Genomic DNA, 22,476 nt, shown 5'->3' with positions numbered 1-22,476 from the left:
ATTAATCATGAAGCAACAAAGAAGCTTTTGTATGCTTAATTTTAAACTGAAATCCGTTTGGAAATCGGACGATGCATTACAATAATATTGGGATTTAAAAATTTAGTTTTCCGGAAATTTTGATTCCGCGTACTTGGTTTAAAAAATAGCGTAATGTTCAAAATAAAATTAACTCGTACCAAAAATAATTGCTAAGTCGTACTTGAACAGATTCGGATTTTTTTTTTTTGTGAAGTCGTTCTTGAAATCGGAAAGGTTTTTGTTAAGTCATACTTAAAATCATTCGGATTTTGTTAAGTCGTACCAGGAATAATTCGATTTTTCATATTTTATTTTAGTTACTCTTTTTGTTGGCTTAAGAGCTCTGCTTCTTACAGGAACTTCCAGCTTTACTTCCGACATTAACGGAAGACCCACTCGTTGCTTTGCAACGAGCTTTGCTCTAGTTCTTTTTTTTTTTGTTTCCTAGACGCGAACTTTGAGGCTTCATATCTTGCTCATTTCTAAACGGTTTTTGCTCAAATTTTCAGGGCTAATGTACTTTACAAAACAGTATCTTAAGCAATTCATAAAATGTAGAATTCCCTTTCCGTTAAAGAGTTATTCCCCTTTTAAATTTTTTAGGGCCTTTTGTTTCCAGACAAAGGCTCCGAGACTATGATAGCAGGGAATGGGAATCCAACGAATTTGAATAACAGAGACATTGTAGTTGTGCACATCTGTTTATGTTTTTAGATTACGTTTTTTATTTAGGAAAAGGTAGGGGGTCAAAAAACAGGATTCAAAAAAGTGCAAAAATTTAGACATGTTTTCCTTTATATCTTTTGAACGAAAAAAATTTTGTAAAGACATGTAGAATAAAAGTTGTGCAAAATAACAAGGGCTTTCATTTGACACCGATAAAAAGGGGCTGGCCCCTTAAATTAAGGGCCAATGGCCCCTAAAACATTTTGCTTAATAACTCAAAAACGGTTAGGATTTTGATATGGCTGTCGCTGGAAAAGTTGTTTGTTGGGATCTCATGAAGGTCGTTTCAATGTTATTTTGTAAGTGGTTTGTGTAGTATGAGTGTAAAAAGCTTTACATGTTAGCATGTACCTGTTTTTATTTGACAAGTTAACGAAAGACTTTGTGCGTACAACTGGCATGAAGTTACCGCAGAAAGTATGCTGGTTTATACAGGAGGCATTAATTCATAAGAATTTTTTTTTTTAGAATACATGCTTTTTTTTAGGAGTTTAAGTCGTTGTTAAGTTCTTATAGTGCACAATCCTTAAAAACGGGAATTGGAAAACAAAACATTCTTTTTCTTTTCTAGTAAAACACAAAATATGGAATGAAAAAATATATGCATTACCTTTTTAATATAAACATCATGCATTCAAAATCTACCTTGAATCAGAGCTGTGTGTGTACCATTACGTAAGCTCTCCCTCGCCCGCGGCCGAGAAAGTCGGTCACCGTGGTCGCGGCTGGACTACCTAGTGGTCAGTGGTTATCTAATACACGAGAGTTGCGTCTCTCATATATGAATTTATTTAGCCGCGAACTCAAGAATTGTTTTAGTTTTGATTACACAAAATCTTTTGTGGATTAAACGATTGGATGTCAAGTAAGAAATACATGTAGTTCATTTAATTAATAAAAGCAATGTCATTCTCTAAAGCAATAATAGACATAGATCAATTGTGGGTTTTTAGTTTAAAATAAAGAACTTCTATTTGATAGAGTAAGGTCATTATACTGCAAACTTTTCAAATCTTCCTTGGTTCTGAGCTGTGCGTTTCTGTGCGTTGTACCTTTACGTAATCTATCCTTCGCCCACGGCCGAGGAGATCAGCCACGGCTGCATTACCTAGCGGTAAGCGGTTATTTAATACACAAGATTCGCACACCGCGACTTACACTTGCATGCATATGAACGTGTTTGAGTTAATATAGCCGTATATACAAGAACTGTTTTAGTTTTATGTTATAAAGGTTTGTCCTACTTGTATATATTTAATTAAATATTTGAGTGTAAATGAATATTAATGAACGATATTACTCCATATCGGAAAAATCGTTAGACATAAACTAATGGTTGGTTGGTTTATGTAAACTACTTTAAAAACTGTACAATTAATGTTTTAAATCAACACCCCCACCCCACCCCCCTCAAATATTAAACCTTTAAATAATGATCATCCCTCGCACATGGCTGAGGAGATCCGGCGCGAGTGGTTAAGTGATCCGCGGTCGGTTCGTGTTCTTCTACATGTACCTTATGACGCGTTTATGTTTCATATTTTGCACGGACACAACTTTATTTTATTATGTTTTCAACTATTATATTGGTTTAAGATAAAGTTATTTTACTTTTACAGTTGATGAAGCATTGATTTATACGATAGCGTACAAGGTAGTTTAAAAATCAAATCAAATTATAATCAAAGTTCCATGTTACATGTTTGCGGTAGGTGCTAGCACGATAAAGGAATGCCCTGAATTGAGGCATTCGATGATTATTTTAGAAAATATTCACATGAGTTTAAACAACTTTAGATTAGATTCTATCGGTCACATATTAATCACTTCTGTAGTTTCATTGTGGAAGCGAACTCATTGCTGCCCCCCCCCCCCCCCACTCCTCCCGCCCCGCTGACAGGTGCTCGCGCTGGATTTTTTTTTAATTGGAGAAAAGATATCAAGATCTGTCGAAAAACATTTTTGGTGGTTTCTTCTTATGTGTAACATTTTGTTTCACTTTCCCACCCCTTTGTTTATTCGGCCAGTCTGTGTTAATTCAATTGCCGCATGCGATCGAGAATCTTGTGCCGCTTCAGCGCACACAGCTCAGAACATTTATAGCCCCAGGTCATCAATTGGTATGTATTTGAGTAACAGTTGGAAGGGTGATTTTACTACATAAAATAATAAAATCATAATATAATCTATTTTAATTGAGTACCATGCGTATAGATTCCCATAATAATTAATTTTTTTATTTCCTTTCAATGTTTACATTTAATTTTGTTCAAATAATTAATAAATTTTCTATCATTTAAATTGTGTGCTTTATCAAATTCTGATTCCGATTACCTTGAATTCATTAATTTTCCATTGGCTTTTGACAAAAGAGAGACGCCTGACCATCCAATGAAAACAAATACACAGAGTTTGATTGACAGGTTCAGCCAGGTGCAGGTCTCGCCCGATGTCCGAGGTTATGTGTGCTGCTTGTACACAGCCGAATGGTCTCAGTAAGAGTTATCGATGTAAATAGATAATAAAAATACATGCTTATCAAAACATGATCGTGCAAGTTAAAGTTGATTTAGGTTTGTTCCAATAGAAATCATGTTTCGCTAACTGTATTTAATATTTTTTATGTATAGCGAATTTTAATATTGTTTCAGTACTGAAACATCGCATGAAAACGTTAAATATACATGTACTCTGTAACTAGTCGTCTTTTAATACATATACCTTTCTTTTGTTTGTTAAAAATTCGTTCAATTTTGTTAAAGTAATGTAAAACACGCGCGCCATTTTGAAACAATTAACTTGTCAGAGAGTTCCGAATGAAATCTGATGAACGTTTCAAACGGTTCTCGCACGCTTTGCTCGAAACGATTTACACGCTTTGCCCGAAACGCTTAAACGGTTTACATGAAACTCTAAAAGGTTTACACGAAACGTTTCTCGCACGTTGGCCGCACGCTTTTTTGGTGTAGTAGTACGTTTTAGGGTCTGTAAATTTTGTCAGCACGCAATTCTAAACTTGCACATAGTCTTCTAAAATTTAGAAATATTTTAATATAGAAGTTATCTTTGAGAAAAGTTTACGTGTTTTGTAGGCGAGTTCAGTTTAAAAAAGAAATACAATTCCTGACATGAATCATGAGTACATACTGTTTAATGTTTATAACAATGCTTGCTACCCTTTGAAAATTTAACTCGCCATTAAACATGATCTCATTTTTTAAACAATGTTTGAAACGATTACATAAACTCTGCTCGACAAATAGTTTTCCTAAAATATTTTCTTCCTTTCTTTTTTCAAAACACGTTTTATATACAGACTTTCAATTACAACACATTTTTATAACAAAAGCAGAACTGAAAGTATAGTCATTATAATCGTAACATATATTTTCAACTCGCAGCAACAACGGAAGACCTACTCGGGGCTTTGCCACGAGCTCTGCTCTAGTTCATATTTATTATTCCTATGTCATGACCATCTAGCATCGCTAGCGCTTGGAATATAAGAGCAAAATGACATGCAGTGCTTGCACTAATTTCATTGATAGTAGTACCAATTAAAAACCAAAGTGAACAGGGGGATGATTATTTGACTCTCTTGAATAATGTATGTCAAAGTTTTATTAGGGTTGAAATCTACAGCTCACGTGGAAACCCACGTATCAATTTTATCTAGATTAAATACTATAATGGGAATGCTACTGTGATAACATTATTATCTGCAACTACTGCTTGAAACAAAACTAGCATATTAAACATTTATTTAAACTAAAATGATACACGATCTTTGTTTACATAACCAAGAATAGTGATGTATGTCGCATAAACTTGACAACTGACATATTCAGATTTTTTATTACAAAATACCCCAGGAAGGCGGTGTAAACATATATTCAAAAAAATGAAAATAAACTTTGAGCTCAGATCGTGACAGAGCAGAAAAAATACGGAGGTTCACTACGTACGTACGTACTATATAGAGCGTTTTCTTCTGGAACCCGAGTTTCGTATCGAGTCGCGAGAGTTCGAGATAAACAACGAGAGTTTAAACCCGAGTCCGACTCTTCATCTTAGTAGGGGCTCGTCACGAAGTTTTTTCAATCTTTTATATATACCACCTCTATACGTATTTTATAGTATAGAGGTGGTATATATAAAAGATTGAAAAAACTTCGTGACGAGCCCCTGTGGTCAGAACTCTGAAACATGGCGGGAGAACTTCGAGAAGTGGATACTGCAGATCTGTAGGTTTTCATTTTCTGAATTAATTTGACGAATTTTTATGTTACATGAACAAATATGCATCACGTACGATATTGTTATGTTGATACACAAACGACTATTCCTAAATATACATTTCCTGACGATTTAATTGGAATTTTGGTGATAAATAGCGGTGATAACTGTAGAACAGGTGTTACAACTGAAATTGAAGGAAAACATCAAATCGGCCGTTAATTTTTTTACCAGCATTTTAAAGTATTTTGATATGAAAGAGTCCAAGAACATAAATTTCAAAATAGAAAAAGTATACGATACATTTTCTTTCAAAATTATACAATTATTTTTACTTTCCTGTGCACTTAATTTTCAGTAAATTGTTAAAGCTATTAATCACAAATAAATTGTCATGAAATTGGAAATCGTTAATAAAGGATAGGATTATATCATCATCAAATTATTTGTTACAAGATAAAAAAGACAAGTATTATATATATAAAATTAATATTTTGTTTCAATGATTTCTGACCAAAAAAGGGGGCAAAATTTTCACTTGCTGCTATCCTGATCTTTTTCATCTGATAATACCCTTGTTTTCATGTTCCACAATAAATGTACAGTGCAGAAAAAATTATTAATATCTCATTCTGATATTTTATTGTTGTTTGACAGTGTGTCCATACAGGTAGACGAGAATGGGTCGGTGATTTCGGCTTTTGTATCAAAAGAACTAGCAGATATTTACGCTTCCCCGAATGGTGGTAAGTATGAAAGTAAATAACAAGTATTCAAATATCTTAGTAACAAAGGAACATACCCATTTCCCAAAAGTATTTTAATGATTATTTAATTTGCATAGAAATAAGACTGAATAAATGTGCATGTTTTAGAAGGAAAAAAATGTCTCCTGCATAGAGATGTGAGATATTGGATTTGTTTTCTGCAGTCATTTTGTCTGATTTTATGTCTTATAAGAAAGATATAAGTCTGGGTTGAGTTAACCAGGCTAATTTAGTTCAAGGAAGTTATTAATACATGTCAATTTACTCAATTAAATGATAAAATATAAATTCATGTCATTTACAAACTGAGAATGTTTTTATTAACCTTTATATTAGATCCAGAAACCAAAAAAGCCATTAAAGACGCAATAATATCAACATTTGACAATCGTGACACCCCAAAAGATTCTGCATCACATGAAAACACACACTCATCCTCTTCAGACACGGCATTTTCAAGCTGCTCAGGAGATTCTCAGGTAGATTGGAACTTTCAGGAAAATCATTCTCCTAAATCTTTGCCAGATAAAAATTTAGATTTTCTGTTAATGTCGACTTGTGAAAGCACAAAATGTTTCACAGCATTATGGACAAATTCAGTCATTGAAGATGCAGATTCTGCTACACAAAAAAACATTATAAGAATATCTAATGACATAGCTGTAAATGTTGAAGAATTTCACTCTCTCTTATTAGAAAAACTTGATTTAATTACAGACATTCCATTTGTGGAAAGAAAGCGAGGAAAAGCTATTGATCGATCTTAGACTTCAGAGGGAAGATAGATTCTTAGGAGTAAAGTCACATGACACTTTGTGGGGAGAGATTGCTAATGAGATGAAGGATATGGGAATTGTTGTTTCCAAATTACAGCTTCTTAACAAATGGAAATCCCTGAAAATGAAGTATAAAGAAGTGAATGATGAAAACAGTAAAACGGGTAATAATGCACAAACATGGAAGCATTTTGAAAGATTCAGTGAAGTTTATGGCTGTAAAGCGTCAACTAGAGTTGCTGTTTCATTTGACACGGGAAGGAAAACAAAACTTGCTGTTTCTCATGATAATAGTTCACCACAAGCTGAGACGCCAACTTGTAGTCCATCATCTCCTTTCAAGAAACCTGATATTAAGGTTAAGTCCAAGAAACGGAAAATGAATGAAACAACAAAATTGATTGAAAATATACAGGAACAGAATCGAGATTTAATGCAGTCAATTGAACGTCACCATGATGATAAGATGAAACGGATTGATCGGATGTTAGATATCATGGAAAAATCTGTGGACAAAAAGTGAAGGCATACCAAGTGTTGATTATTAACATTTATTTTTAAAATGTTGTAAGCTGATAGCTAGGGCAGACCTTTACCAGTGATGTGTTTTTCATGCACATGTTTTTTTATTACTTCAGTCTCCCTATTGATAATTATTATTTTTTGTTACTTATGTTGCAAGGAGTAGATGAACATACACAATGTGAACAAAAAGTGAAGGCATACCAAGTGTTGACTATTAACATTTATTTTTAAAATGTTGTAAGCTGATAGCTAGGGCAGACCTTTACCAGAGATGTGTTTTTCATGCACATGTTTTTTTATTACTTCAGTCTCCCTATTGATAATTATTATTTTTGTTACTTATGTTGCAAGGAGTAGATGAACATGCACAATGTGAACAAAAAATGAAGGCATACCAAGTATTCATTAACATTTATTTTTAAAATGTAAGCTGATAGCTAGGGCAGACCTTTACCAGAGATGTGTTTTTCATGCACATGTTTTTTTATTACTTCAGTCTCCCTATTGATAATTATTATTTTTGTTACTTATGTTGCAAGGAGTAGATGAACATGCACAATGTGAACAAAAAATGAAGGCATACCAAGTATTCATTAACATTTATTTTTAAAATGTAAGCTGATAGCTAGGGCAGACCTTTACCAGAGATGTGTTTTTCATGCACATGTTTTTTTATTACTTCAGTCTCCCTATTGATAATTATTATTTTTTGTTACTTATGTTGCAAGGAGTAGATGAACATGCACAATGATATATAAAAGTAACTGTTTAATGTGTCATAAACTGTTTTTATTGTTTATCACATACACCATATTCAAAACAAATTTCCTGACTAGGACACGACAAGACTTCATGCCTGCATGGTGTTCATGATGTGCTGCCGAAATGCTGCACCATCCCTTCTGTTAGCATATATATTTGGATAGGCATTTGGGTGGCCATCCTGATCATTTTCAATAAAAGCCTCAACATCATCATGATGTAGAATGCATAAATTGTGTAGTATACATCCTGAAATAATGAGCCTGACTATTCGGTCTAACTTTCGAAATGATAATTCTATCACCATGCAAAATTCACTGTTTAATTATAACTTTATTTTGGACTTTTCTTTTAAAATTCAACATCTGTTTCGTAATATTTTCTCACAGTTTATTTCTTACAAAGTTACTTATTTATTTAGTGATTGACACTTTTCGGACTCTATATGTGATTTCAAAGAGACAGAGTGCCATGTCTCAAGGACTGTTAATCTCTTAAAACAACATTGTGCAATTATCAGTTTTTCATGTCTTGGACATCAAAGACTCATTGAGTTTATTTAATTGTTTTATATCTGTGAACCTTTCACTCAGCTTACTTATGTCATCACCTGTCAATTTATACTCATTCTTCAGATTCTTATAAATAATTATGTACAATGGTCAATCGGCAGTCTGGAATACGGTGGCCAGCCTCGGCCACGTCCGACTCACCCAGAGTCTTGAGTCCGGAGGCCACTACTGGCCATATCCGACTTGTTTGTAAAATGTCTGTCTGTTAAATTGTTAGAATGTTGCCATCGTTGAATCTCGTCCAATAAATGTGGAATCCTGCATCAATCTCTGGAACTGTATACTGGTGGACCTTCGGGAATACGGCAATCCTACCCTTCGTTTTTACCTTACGGCCTACAGCGCGCCTACACCTTATACCTTATACCCTTTACGCCAACATTCCCTCACCCGGTTCGTACTGCACACGACCGATGCAGATCCAGAGGAATTCCCTAGCACCGTAAAATCTACGCGGTCACAATTGGTGGATGAATCCTAAGCGTAACAACAACGCCCGGGGCTGCTGCATATATTTTGCAGTAGTCAGATCCTGGACCTCTTCAGCCAGCGAGTTTCCCCCATTGAACATCAACTCAGTCTCAACGTAACAACGATGGACAACAAAAGTTCCAGCCGCCATGAACTATGCAGACAGTTTTCTCTGTTCATCACCAGGAAACAACGGTCAACTGTAGAAACTTCAGCTGTCCTCAAACGTCCGTCACCGGTGGAAGAAAATCAAAGAACAGAGGAAGAAATGTGATATTCCATTCAAAACACGAGGACGTGTTTTCCCCGGAGCGGTGGGAAACTATCACCATGCAAAATTCACTGTTTAATTATAACTTTATTTTGGACTTTTCTTTTAAAATTCAACATCTGTTTCGTAATATTTTCTCACAGTTTATTTCTTACAAAGTTACTTATTTATTTAGTGATTGACACTTTTCGGACTCTATATGTGATTTCAAAGAGACAGAGTGCCATGTCTCAAGGACTGTTAATCTCTTAAAACAACATTGTGCAATTATCAGTTTTTCATGTCTTGGACATCAAAGACTCATTGAGTTTATTTAATTGTTTTATATCTGTGAACCTTTCACTCAGCTTACTTATGTCATCACCTGTCAATTTATACTCATTCTTCAGATTCTTATAAATAATTATGTACAATGGTCAATCGGCAGTCTGGAATACGGTGGCCAGCCTCGGCCACGTCCGACTCACCCAGAGTCTTGAGTCCGGAGGCCACTACTGGCCATATCCGACTTGTTTGTAAAATGTCTGTCTGTTAAATTGTTAGAATGTTGCCATCGTTGAATCTCGTCCAATAAATGTGGAATCCTGCATCAATCTCTGGAACTGTATACTGGTGGACCTTCGGGAATACGGCAATCCTACCCTTCGTTTTTACCTTACGGCCTACAGCGCGCCTACACCTTATACCTTATACCCTTTACGCCAACATTCCCTCACCCGGTTCGTACTGCACACGACCGATGCAGATCCAGAGGAATTCCCTAGCACCGTAAAATCTACGCGGTCACAATTCTCGCAACCTACGGAACCTCCTCTTTAGATGACCAAATACACGCTCAACAACTTGTCTCGCAGAAGACAGCCTTTGATTAAATCGCCTTTGTTGAGCGTTTAATCGACCATTGTCTCGAAAGGGAGTGACCAACCAATTTGTCAGAGGATATGCGCTGTCTCCCACTATGAATTTCCCTTGCGTCACATTCTGTCCATTTTCAGCTTTATCAAATAATGACGAATTACGGAGTACGCGGGCGTCATGCGTACACCCAGGCCATCCAGTATATGCGTCACGTATAAGCATGTCGCTGTCAGCAACAACCTGTAAAAATAATAGGCATATTGCAAAACGTTTAAAAGTGAAAAATATGTCACAGACACGTAGCATCGTTTTGAAGGGTGGGGGGGGGGGGGGCGCAGTCTCATCCAAAAAAAATTTGACAAGCAAAAACAAAAAATTCCTATATTGGGGGGGGGGGGGATGGGAGTAGCGTAGCATTTTCATTTCCTCCTTATTTTCATTCCATTTGTTTACATACTTGCAAAAAAGTCGGGGAGGGGGGGGGGAGGGGTGTAACTCCATATTATAATTCAATTTTGTATATTTTAGAAAATCTGTTGCTGCGATAAAAAGTAGGGGGGGGGGGGTCCCCCCCGATGCTATGTGCCTGTGTCATATCCTCCTTGCCAAAATATCAGAATTTAATTAAGTTTTGTCTTGCTTCAAAAAATGTATGTATCATAAAAAATTGCATCATTTTACCTGTAATTGAACTGACGGAAATTTTTTTCGGTTATAATAATCGTTGTCGCCGCCAGGAGCTGCAGACAAGCGAATATGCGATCCATCAAGACAGCCAATGATTCCTTGTATGCCAGAATTAAGTTGAAACTCTCGAGACAGAGCGTTTTGCGTTGGAGCATCAGGCCAATTTATAACCTATATCATAACGAAGGTGGTAAGATTTGTGTTTTCTATTAATTTATGTAAATAATTATAATTATGATAAAAATAATAATAATATTTGAATGGCTGAAAAGGTGCCTGTACTAATTATACGATATACTTGCGTTAATTAGGTTGTCATTGACAGCCGTTGAAACTCTGGCAACTACCTCGTGCACGGTTGTAACACCAACGGCAAACGTATTCCCCACCTCTCGCAAGGATTCCTGGTTTGCTATATACCAAAGGAATATTAGGAGCTGTTTTTCTGGTAAGATAGGTTCGGAACCACCTGGCCATGGATTATCGTCAAGCGAATGTGTGATGCTATTCAATACTATAATAAAAATTTCAGGACTGACACGAAAATGTCTGAGAAATTGTTTGTTGTTAAGTTGAGGGACGATATCCTCAGAAAACCCGCCTAACCTTGAAATATGACAACGTTCCTGGTTAAGGACAAGGGCGAGGAGATGGAAAGACCAAGTCTGTTTAATCAAGAGGGTTTCATATTCATTTTCAACTGAAACTATCAATTCTTGAATAATTTGTTTATCAACATACTCCATTTTGGAGAGTTTCTAGAGGTAAATTGACGTGTTTATCTTAATACATGCGTGCGCATCAAGAGTTGGGTATCTAGAGTTAAAACTCGAGTTCCAGTAGAAAACGCTCATAGTGTCAATATTTAAAATTTCACGGTGTCTTGTAATATATACCTGTACCTGAGTTAAATTAAATCAACTTTCGGTTTGCGAGACGAATGTGAGGATAATATTTGTACATTGTAAGTAGCTAGCATTTCATTTTTACACTTAATTTTGTGTATGAAATCAAATGAACAATTAGTTTATTTTTGCTTTGAATACATCTTTTTGATGATGCGTCTAGAACATCAATAATTTTTGCGTCTTACTCTCTAGGTAACCTACCGAGTAATAAACAAATACTATTTTTAGTTTACTCTCTTTTTCTCTCTCTCTAAGAAATCGCAATTAAATTTTGATGTCAGCACACATTAAACAACTTTTACATGAATTAATTTACAAATGCACAAGTGTTTTATTGATAAATCAATATAATTATCAACTTTGTATTCAATGTTTATATGTGCGCGCTATTATTCATTGTAGTAAACACAGTCTATTTAAATAGAATGCATGTACTTAGCCATACAGTGTAAAGAGTACAGCCACCATTATTCAGTGTTTATACTTCCTTTTTCGCAGAAATCTTATCTAGTTCTTGCAGCAATAAATGAAATATTCTTAAGTATAATTAAAATGTTTGAATAGCCACGTAAATGCTCTTTCTTTCCAGGAGGTCTCGGCGAGATATGTCCCACAACCCAGTTTATCTCTGTGTACTTTAATAAAACTTATCGCTAAATATCGACGAGTATTGATATATCAATATCGAACTTTCGTTTTATTCTGCTGTCTTATTTCTAGTTGATCTTTTCGTTTATGAACAAAATTTTAACAAGCTTGCACATTACTTCGTAACTGTGGTCTAAAATAACAACGAAGAGAAGTGTCCCACATCCCTATTTTATATCTCTGTGTATTTTATCAAAACTTATCACTAAATACATATATCAATAACAACGAGTATTGATATATCAGTATGGACCTTTCACTCCATTCCGTTGTCCTATTTCAAGCACGTAGCATTGGGGGGGGGGGGGGGGGCACTAGCTTTTTCTCACAGAAAACAATTTTCTTATATTGACCTATCAGAAAATATGAATATTCATAGAGTAGGCCACAAGTTTTTGGGGTACATGGAAAGAATTGCATGAAATGAAATTAAGCGAATAAACAGTGAAATTGAAGTCATATATATACTAAGCTACCCCCTCTCCCTCCACGGATTAGGAACTTCTTGATTTTTTGGGGAAGTTTTAATTTGTTTTTGTGTATTTTTTACCATTTTTTTTTTGCTTTTCATGATTTTTCGGATGAGTCTGCCCACCCCCTCCCCCACTTTCACAAACAATGCTACGTGCCTGTATTTCTAGCTCGTCGTCTCGTTTTTCAAACAATTGAGAAAGTCAATATATTTGTGTCTTAAAAATCCATTTCTTCAGAGATTATTTTGCCAGTAATATAAAATGAAATTTAAAATATATTGAAATGCTGAGACAAACTCTGGAATCTCGTCGAGAGTTGATAACAAGGAAGTTTAAAAACTAACTTTAACTTTAAAATACAACCTTTTTATTACTTTCATTTTAAGCAATGGGTCTAAAGCAAAAATGAAGTTTGAACTGATGGTAGCCAGTCTGCTGAACTGGTTTCGTTTTATGTCGCTGCAAGGAACAGGTAATTATTGGTTTGTCAAAACCATCCAGTCAGTCAATATTATAGTGCTTTAATGTTTATTACGTTTACTATGATGTAAATTCGCCGATAGTAAGATTCGGTCTTCATTTCTAAGAACACGAAAGCAAAACTAGTATATATACTTCATTTCTTTTAACACAAACACTCATGAGTCAGACGCCATGGGATTTTACAAAACAATTTACCAAAAGTTGTACCGTTTGAAATGGGATAAAAATCAATATGCACTTTTAAACCGGATATTTTGAATTTTTCTGATTAATCAATAAAAATCCCTTGAAAAATATTGATTAATTTTATGAAAAGAGAATCTGATGGCTATAAAGTATGCATGTTTATATCAATCTAATTCATCTCACTTTTTCTGTTCTGTTTTCACATAAGAATTCAAATTATGATTATTCAGCCGAGTATATATGAATCTAGGCAATCCAAACACGAGTCATAAGTAAGATATAGACAGCAGAATTCTTTGTTATGCTAAAAGGACAGTGCCTTGCTTTTGTTCATTCATAGGTAGTTGAACTGTAATCAAAAAGTCCTTATCAAAAATAAAAATTGATTGACAATAAAAACTGTTTGTATATTGGTGTCCACTGTAAAGAAAAAATAAAGTGAAGAAGAATGTAAAATAAATGTAACCAGAAACAAGAAATAGCTGTCAGCTCAAAAAATGATTTGTTGTTTTGAATTTACTCTACAAACGTTTGAATTAAAGCATTTATTTTTACAGAACCTTCAAAATGTGTGATCGTTCAGAAAAAGATGTCAATTTTTTCATTTCGTAAGTGTTGTTTATTTAAAGATCAATTTAATCAACTAACATTTCAACATTCACATTTATTACCTAATCAAAGGGATTTAGTTGTGTTATTACAAAGGAAAATTTTTCGTCTATTTTGTATGTGTATATTCAGATTTGAAAGTGATCTATTGAACTGCCGGTCAATAGACTGCGATCTATTAGATTACCAGTCAATAGACTGTGATCTATTGGACCGCTGGTCAATAGACTGCGATCTATTGGACCGCCGGTCAATAGACTGCAATCTATTGAACCGGCAACGTATCCGACAACGTATTTTAGAAATAGTAAAATTGCTACAAGATTAAAAGATAACTCTATTATGTTTTTTTTTTTTTTTGTTTGTTTTTGTTTTTGTTTTTTATACAATTGTTCTTAAAATTTATCATGGTATGAAAACCTTCTGTGATTTATAACTGTGAAAACAATATACTTAAAACGGAATTAGGTTATTAAACAATTATTTCATGCCTGAACAGTCAATAGACCAGAATTTTTTCCCTTGGTGCAGAGAACAGCTCAGTATAATCTATTGCCCTCCGCCGTTGGCCTCGGACAATAGATCATACTGAGCTGTTCCCTGCACCTCACGAAAAATATTCGGGTCTATCGACTGCTCAAGCATTAAATAATTGTAAAGTATTGTTATATTAACTACAAAAAATGAGACAAACATAATAGATGATCACTATATTTCTTTTCCTACAGCAACTCCCTCCTTCTTGTTAAACTACAACAGAGCAGAGTGTCAAGTACGCGGAGCAGGTAAATAGAATTTGTAAAATAGTGCCTGCTAAAGTGTCGGTATAAGTGTCTACAATGGGGGTCTAATAAAAGTCGGTAACATAAACAGTTTAGTTTAAACAATATTTATTTAGTAATTAGCATCATACATATTACAGCAACAGTGCATACATGTAGCAGGTTGAGGAACAAGCCAAAAGACTTATGTTAATATGTTAATCTCGCTCTCGAACAAGTTGATGGTTTCGGTAAAAAAAAAACTTCATTTAGAGTTTTCTTCTTGAATTAAAGAACACCAGCTCATAGGCCAAATATGTCTGTCTTTCTTATCATCCTATATCTGATTATTGTGTGAACCTATGTTCAGTTTCTATACTTGCAGATAATAGCCGATTTTGCAACATAAATAAACGATATGAATTAGTCTATTGTTCTCTATAACACCGTTAATCTGTACTACAGATTAACGGTGTTATAGAGAACAATAGACTAATTCAGTATCAGGTTCAAATTCAATGAATAAACAAGAGTCACTCTTTCTTTGCTCAATATAAAATCTTATTGTGGCAATATGAACAACATATTAAACATAAGTAAAATGATATTTATAGACATTTGGCATGATACAATATCAGATATGAAATAGAGACACAGGATAACATGCGTAACAAAAAACAATTTATGAAATAATGTTGCGGTTTTTAAAAGCTAAATATAGATATATCCCCAGATTACACAAATCTTTATAATTTTGGACACTTAATTTTAAATAATTTATAAACAGATGATTTTTCCCAGTTATATTTCTTAATATATTTTAATCGTATTTCTTTTTACGGAGGACACTTTAAGACAAAAGATTGATGTTGCACTTTATGATCGAAGTTTCAAAGGGTTCATCTTTTAAATGCATCCATCTTCCGTGCTATACTAAATAAATGTTTTGCAGGAGCAGTCAAAGCTTGGACTGGAAAATACTGTTTGACGATCTTTATTTTAGGATATATTAAGTGCAATAATAGATTAAATACATAAATCTTGTATTTTCTATCAGTCCAAACTAATGTACAGTGTAATTAATATAAGAGAGAGAGAGAGAGAGAGAGAGAGAGAGAGAGAGAGAGAGAGAAAGAGAGAAAACAAGTAAGATTATTTTCAAATAGGTTTATATAATATTGGAAGTGATATTGATTTTCATCATGGATGGACAGTGCATTCATTTTGCTTTTAAAGGTGCATGTCTGTCTCCTATTCTGTTGTGACATAGCGAAGGGAAGGGGATTGGGGTGTTTAGCACTTCTTATAACAATAGATTGTTTTGATAATTAGATTATCCTGGGGGCATAGTGTGTTGTTGACACATTTCTTATTGAAGTGCAAACTAATTGGAGTAAATTGTTTAAATGATTAAAAACTCTTAAAAACAACACTCTTAAAAATGTTATGAAATTGTGCTGTTATCTTTAGTAATATAAACAATTCAAAAATGAATTTTAAAAAACCTTTTTTAATAAAACATGTACAATTAAAACTTTTTTTTCTCAATTAGAATTATTTCTTTCTTCTTTAAGAATAAATTTAATCAAATTCAATTTCAACTATTCATTTATTCATCACATTTTTTAAAGTGAACATGCATAAATATGCATAGTAATGCAAAGTAATGCCATGTAATGCCAGCATTACACTAGATTTTGGAAGGTAATGCATTACATTAGCATTACTTGTAATGCTAATTTTGAGGCATTACACATTACTAGCATTACTTTGAAAACATGTAATGCATTGCAATGCATTACCATTACATTTAGCATTACCCCAAGCCTGATCTGTAGAATACATTACAGTATATCGATCATCACTGGAGATGATCTGCTTTAAGAAATTCTCAATTGCCTATGAAATTCATATATACTGCGCAGATCGGTTATCAAAAATCATATTGCAAAGTCAGGTAGAAAATTTAAAATGTGTTACGATTAAGCATTTACAGTAAAGAGTTGGGTTTTTTTAAAATCAAAAAAGTTTTATTTTAGGGGAAGGAATGCTGAGATGTGGCAAATCGGATGTGTACATAAAACCGAAATGTGTCTGTTCTTTTCACCACGTGTATGAAGCCTCCAAATATCACGATTATTCCTTTTGTCCCCAAGGCGAAGAATCGGATGATGTAACGCTATTAAAATGTGAGTAAATAAATAATTTTACACTCTAAATTGTTTGAATATTGAATTTAAATACTGAATTAAAAAAAATTATGATTTTTTCACTTGTATTACACGAAAAATGTGCAAACAACACACCCATTGCCTTTTGTATTTGACTTTGTAGAAAATTTTAGTATGTAGAAAAGTATTTAAAAAGAATGATACACAACTAAACATATTAATAAATGACAAACCTCAAAGAAGTCTATGTAATAAGGGTCTAAAAAAAGAACATCATATTTTAACTGCTCATGTGCTATTATAGTATAATATATTTTTTTTGTAAGTATGTAGATGCAAAGTTTTGTTATAATTTTATTTTGATCAACTTCCCCATAATTTCGAAATTTGATAAATATAAATCAACTCTTAAAGACTCTTCCTAACTCTTTCTAAATAAAAAAGCTTATTTAAAGATAGCAGCTTTACTTTCAGAAAACATAAGCACAGGCATGAATTCATAAACAGAATATTTATCAATCCAAGACTAATTACTGACAGACGGACTTTGCTTGTTCAATGCTGCTTTGTATATTTTCCATTCGAAAAAAGATTAAAACAAGAAATCATATTGACTCAAGCGTCAAATGGGCCGCAAAAAATATAATTGTTGTATAAATCATTGGTTGTTTACATAAAAACACACCACAAAGAAGAAAATAAGAGTTGGTTGTACTAATTTGTATGCTAAATTTTAATATACTTTCAGCAACTTGTTTTGAAGTTTAACATTTACTATTATCATAAAGAATCGATTTCGTTACTGTAAGCATTTCTAACGGAAATTGTATGATCATTGCCATAGTATGAAGTAATGGAGAACACATTGATTTTTACATTACTCTAATAAAAAGTTCAACTTGCATTGTATTGAATGAAAACTTAATACATTATATAGTCATTTATTTGACACGGCACATAGAAATTCAAATGTATATTTTCCATTCGATAAAAGATTAAAAAAATGTACATGTTTGACTGATTTTGATTGAATTCTTAATAAAGCGCAAGCGTCACTTCTTGTTATGTCATATACTTACAGTTTGTTGAATAAAATGAGATGTCATATAGTCGAGCAGACCTTAAAATGTTCAAACATATGTATTAGTAATGGTCCTATGGGTAAAACTAACTTTTGTCTGACTTGAAATTACCCTTGAGTTAAAGACCAAAAGTATTCTGTTATTAATTAAACAATTTATTTCTCTTTCTCGTCATTTAGGTCCGGATTGCGAAATGTATAGTTTGAATAACAATGGACCCTGTATTAACGGTGGCAGGCCTTCATGTAAAAAAAATGAAGTAGCTCCTAAAATAACTTGTGAATGTCCATCGAACTACGGCGGAATGTTCTGTGAGGAAAAAATGGAAAATGTAATTGAGATTATTATCTTTTGTGTCTATATCTCATTTCTTTTCCATCGCTCATATGTGCTCAACTATAAAAAACATAAATTGCAAGCATGATGGTACTCTACATTTATATTTATTTATTGTTGCAACGTCCTATAAATCACGAAAACTTGCATGTAATTACAGGTGACAAGACTCTGTGATAGAATCTCAAACTCTTCGGCTGAAACCTTACCAAACTGTGACAATACGAAACAAAAATGTGTCACATATAGCAGGAACAGACGATATGCTTTCCAGTGTGACGAAAGTGATACATATCAAGAAAGAGGAGGTGAGGGGGTGTATAAATCATAAACATATATATAATTGTTGTTATAAATGTAGGACAGCATTCAGTATTGATTTTTGATTTTACATTTCACAGAATTGCCAATATGTAATGATACAGAAGTCATCACACTGTCTCCCGCTGCCAATGATGTCCCTTACTCGATTGACCCCGAGGATGAAAAGACGAGTCAGGCTAAATCACGTAATGTGAATTCTGCTGCAGAAATACATTCATCTATCCCCTTGCTGACCGTGATTAACGTTACAATTGTGAGATATTTCTATAACTGGATGACATGATGGCCACAAATATTTCTTAAAGGAGCATGGTCATGATTTTGGCCAAATTCTAATTTCTCTGATTTCATTATTTACAATGCTTTAAAAATGCATTTTTAATTATCAAATGAAATCTAAGTCATTCATGGAGTTATAAGAAAGATACAGAGCTCACAATTCTTTGTCATGTAAACAAGGCTCGAGTCCTGTTTTTGTGTACATAGGTTCAATATACCAGTTAAAATATTTTTCAAAACCGATTTTTATATCTTTTTATTCATTTTAATCATAAATAAACAGTTCCTAACGTTTAACACATTTATTTTTGGTCTATAACAGGAATTTTCAATTCAAAATTCAAAATGTAAACAAACGCTTTGTTTACATAGCAAAGAATTTTAAGCTCTGTAACTTGCTTATAACTCAATGAATAACACTCAAATTTTGGTTGACTATTAGAAATGCCTTACTGAAGCATTGTAAACATTAAAATCAGAAAAATAATTTTTGACCAAAATCGTGACCATACCCTTTGACTTCAAATATAACCACAACTACATCTAAAAGGAAATGACATTTACAATCATTTATTTCCTAAAATATTTACATGAAGCCATGCTGATTGTTGGTTTGTTCATGCTTAAAGTACACTACTTGGAAAGTATTTATTAATTTTTATTTTGTTGTTTTGCAATCAGGCACGGGGGGGGGGGGGGGGGCTTAATTTTACATACAAAAAATTGAATTAACATGGAGTTGCCCCCCCCCCCCCCCCCCCCACTTTTCTGTGACCATGTAAAAATTTATCAAAAAAATAAGGAAATAAACGGTGAAATTGAAGTGAAAAGTATACCTGCCTCCCCCTGTCCCTTATCCGTTTTTTTTTCTTTTTTGCTAGTCAAGATTTTTTGGATGAGTCTGCCCCCCCCCTCCCCCCCCCACTTTCAAAATACGATGTTACGTGCCTGGTAATAATTCAAAGAAACTTTAGATATTTATGATGATCGATGCACTGATCATTATCTTTTTTCTCATAATTTTTAGTTGCATCACATAAACAGATTTGTGTTCTTTTGTATTTTAATAACCAGTATACTTTCATCTCAAAACAACATTTTAAATAGAAGTTATAAAAATGTGCATGCATGTGGTATTGTTGTTAATAGGTTTCGTAATCAGACCAATATTGCTTGTTACAATGTATATACATGTATATGACGTGCAAAGCACTGGGTATCGGACTTTATTTGCAGGTATTTTTATCTAAATAGATAAACAAATATCCGGGGAAAAGCATAAAAATGGCAAAATATGCAACGAATTACTAAATATTGTAGGTTTTAGAATGAAACCAGTGTCAATGTCCAAAAAGTTGTTTCGTATTTTCAATAATAAATGGTTTTGAACTTGTTTCTCTATAAAACTAATTGACAGCAGTGCCAAACATATATATGTGATAATTCTTTATGGTGTATATGTATATAATGGAAATATTTGAAGCCTTTGATCATAATGATACATCTGAGTTGACGTAATCATTACTCTCAACACTCTATACTAGTATTTACTCAATTTTCCTTTCTGTTTTCATATTCTGTAATAATACATTCATATCACGACTGATTTAATTAAGGCAATTGTTATATGATCTCAATTCATAATCTTCACCAAAGTATTAATTGTTTTAGATATATACTATTTATGGATATCAAATGTTTCTTTTATGTTGTATTTATGTTTTATATTTGTCAAACATTAACATTCATGCATACACGTACTTAGCATAAGTGTTTCAATGATATATTTTTGTCTGTGCTCAATCTAATGGCTTTATGCATCTATTAAAAGTACGTGCCTAATGATACATAGAAATGTTTTAACCATATCAACCATATGCAGATACACTAAAAGTAACATACATCATAAATCACAATTAAACCTCCACTTTGATAAGAAATATACAATGTACCCTCACCTTTTAAGTCAGTTGATATGAATGTTGGATGGTCGTGGCCATTTTAAGACTATATTAACCTTCTTAAGCAGAAGAGCTCTGTGTAAAGATACAGGGAAACATTCAATTCTTTAAAGTTTAGGTATGTTGAATTTTGCCTCACTTTACAATATCTTATAGCTGAACAAACCTCATAGCTGAACAATTCATTTAAACAAGTTAAGGTAGATCTGATTACTTATTGTTGACCATCCAGCATCCATAGATCAATTAATTTCTGTAAGTTGTATTTTTACGGACTACTTCTTTAAGCGCAGTTACACAAGTAGTTGTTTGACTTTATGATATATATAGAACCAATCAGGTATAGACAGGTCATCGAACACCATTTTTTTGTTTACTAGTACATCTGTGTTCGTACGTTGGAGTATTTTTGATATGTATTAAAATGTACGTTGTATTTTGTAGATCTATTTGTAAATAAAACATTTATTAGGCCTGATTCCAGTTTATCGCTGTTAAAGTCGCGTGCTGATTGTACATTACGGCGAATAAACTGGTTGATAGCTTACTCACTCTAAAACCTGTGTCGTTTTTATTTATAATTACTTTAAGTACTTTTAAATACTTTATGTTCGGTTGAGTAAAAGAAAGTAGAATATAACACTTTATACATCGTACAAAATCAAATTTGATACTGAGACGGTTCTAAATATTAGAAACATGTTTTTAACTGAAGTAATTGAAATAAAACCCTGTCTTAACAATAAGCCATTAAAACTTTTTTGAAAGAGTGACTTACATTACTTTTGGTCATGCAATTTTGATGTGCTACGATGGTTGGCAAAATGTTCGTGGACAATCGTGTTTTTGTCACTTTAAATGGATTTTTATATACATATTGTAGATCGAAATGTTTGTCATAAAGTTTCATAAAATGGTTTTGGATGTTTTTCATTATATTAAACTAAAATATTAATGTATCAAAGGGTCCCGGAAAGAAAGCACGGCCCGGTGTAAAATTTTTCCAAACTTTGTAATTGAGTCTTTAAATATGAATATTTACAGTTTTTATAAAACATGTAAAAACTTCATAATCTTCTATTGTGATGTAGTATGTATCGTCTACGTCATTTTATACGTCATTTGAAGCTGTTTTTAAACTAGCAAAGGACTTTTAAAAGATATTACTGCAAGAACATGCCTTTAAAACGCTAAAGAAAGCGACGTCGGCATAAAACACGGAACAGCGCGCCATCATAAAATTCTGTGTCGATTGAGGTAAAACACCGATAGAAAAAGAAAAAAAAAACAAATGACGAAGGAAACATGAAAACATCAAAATAGTTCCAGGTTACCTATCTACAAGTGACACGAGCGATTTTTTGATGAAGCATGCGATTATACCCCCTGGCCAGTCAGAGAATGAAGCATATCACCCTCGGGTAAACCCAGGACGACGACGTTATAGAAAAGGCGTTATAACTCAACCTCGGACTGGACCTTGCGGCCTTTGTAGGCATTGTAAATATAATGATAACTCCAAATCAATGCATATTGCTCTGATTTTTATACATATACTTTATTATACTATATTTCAAAATATC

At 33.4% G+C, this 22,476-nt stretch overlaps 3 protein-coding genes and 1 long non-coding RNA gene across 5 annotated transcripts; 3 read left to right on the top strand and 1 right to left on the bottom strand.

Annotated features, from left to right (window-relative positions):
- Positions 1-907: 907 nt before the first annotated feature.
- LOC136273558 (uncharacterized) lies at positions 908-3,455 on the top strand. Its single transcript, XR_010711716.1, has 2 exons — positions 908-1,612; positions 3,120-3,455. It is a non-coding gene; the product is annotated as an uncharacterized lncRNA (long non-coding RNA).
- Positions 3,456-4,605: 1,150 nt separating this feature from the next.
- Positions 4,606-21,452, top strand: LOC136273557 (uncharacterized). 2 transcript variants are annotated; one of them, XM_066078158.1, is made up of 8 exons: positions 4,606-4,708; positions 13,088-13,173; positions 13,928-13,978; positions 14,708-14,764; positions 16,780-16,929; positions 18,173-18,324; positions 18,490-18,637; positions 18,731-21,452. In XM_066078158.1, the coding sequence occupies exons 2-8, from the start codon at positions 13,107-13,109 to the stop codon at positions 18,934-18,936; spliced, it is 831 nt and encodes a 276-aa protein (XP_065934230.1). In that variant the 5' UTR covers positions 4,606-4,708; positions 13,088-13,106; the 3' UTR covers positions 18,937-21,452. The 2 variants fall into 2 exon arrangements, with proteins under 2 accessions (XP_065934230.1, XP_065934229.1); XM_066078157.1 differs by lacking the exon at positions 4,606-4,708 and adding an exon at positions 11,495-11,636.
- On the top strand, positions 4,876-8,040 carry LOC136273555 (uncharacterized). The gene is made up of 4 exons (XM_066078153.1): positions 4,876-4,991; positions 5,641-5,729; positions 6,087-6,229; positions 6,468-8,040. Exons 1-4 carry the CDS (start codon positions 4,954-4,956, stop codon positions 7,047-7,049), a joined length of 852 nt encoding a protein of 283 aa, XP_065934225.1. The 5' UTR covers positions 4,876-4,953; the 3' UTR covers positions 7,050-8,040.
- Positions 9,911-11,149, bottom strand: LOC136273285 (putative nuclease HARBI1). Its single transcript, XM_066077686.1, has 3 exons — positions 11,093-11,149; positions 10,667-10,843; positions 9,911-10,225 (listed from the first exon to the last, which is right to left on the bottom strand). The coding sequence occupies exons 1-3, from the start codon at positions 11,147-11,149 to the stop codon at positions 9,911-9,913; spliced, it is 549 nt and encodes a 182-aa protein (XP_065933758.1).
- Positions 21,453-22,476: the final 1,024 nt, after the last annotated feature.

The sequence above is a fragment of the Magallana gigas genome, chromosome 3, assembly GCF_963853765.1.
Source record: "Magallana gigas chromosome 3, xbMagGiga1.1, whole genome shotgun sequence".
Classification (NCBI taxonomy): Eukaryota; Metazoa; Mollusca; class Bivalvia; order Ostreida; family Ostreidae; genus Magallana; species Magallana gigas.
This window is presented reverse-complemented; position numbering and strand designations above follow the sequence as displayed.

Excerpts from the sequence above, each read along its gene's own strand:
- LOC136273555 (XM_066078153.1), top strand. The coding sequence starts at position 4,954 with ATGGCGGGAGAACTTCGAGAAGTGGATACTGCAGATCT. Across the intron at positions 4,992-5,640 it reads GAAGTGGATACTGCAGATCT|TGTGTCCATACAGGTAGACG; the intron begins GTAGGTTTTCAT and ends GTTGTTTGACAG. Across the intron at positions 6,230-6,467 it reads GCTGCTCAGGAGATTCTCAG|ACATTCCATTTGTGGAAAGA; the intron begins GTAGATTGGAAC and ends ATTTAATTACAG.
- LOC136273557 (XM_066078158.1), top strand. The coding sequence starts at position 13,107 with ATGAAGTTTGAACTGATGGTAGCCAGTCTGCTGAACTGGTTTCGTTTT. Across the intron at positions 13,174-13,927 it reads TATGTCGCTGCAAGGAACAG|AACCTTCAAAATGTGTGATC; the intron begins GTAATTATTGGT and ends TTATTTTTACAG. Across the intron at positions 14,765-16,779 it reads GTGTCAAGTACGCGGAGCAG|GGGAAGGAATGCTGAGATGT; the intron begins GTAAATAGAATT and ends GTTTTATTTTAG.
- LOC136273285 (XM_066077686.1), bottom strand. The coding sequence starts at position 11,149 with ATGGCCAGGTGGTTCCGAACCTATCTTACCAGAAAAACAGCTCCTAAT. Across the intron at positions 10,844-11,092 it reads CAGCTCCTAATATTCCTTTG|GTTATAAATTGGCCTGATGC; the intron begins GTATATAGCAAA and ends GTTATGATATAG. Across the intron at positions 10,226-10,666 it reads TTCCGTCAGTTCAATTACAG|GTTGTTGCTGACAGCGACAT; the intron begins GTAAAATGATGC and ends TTATTTTTACAG.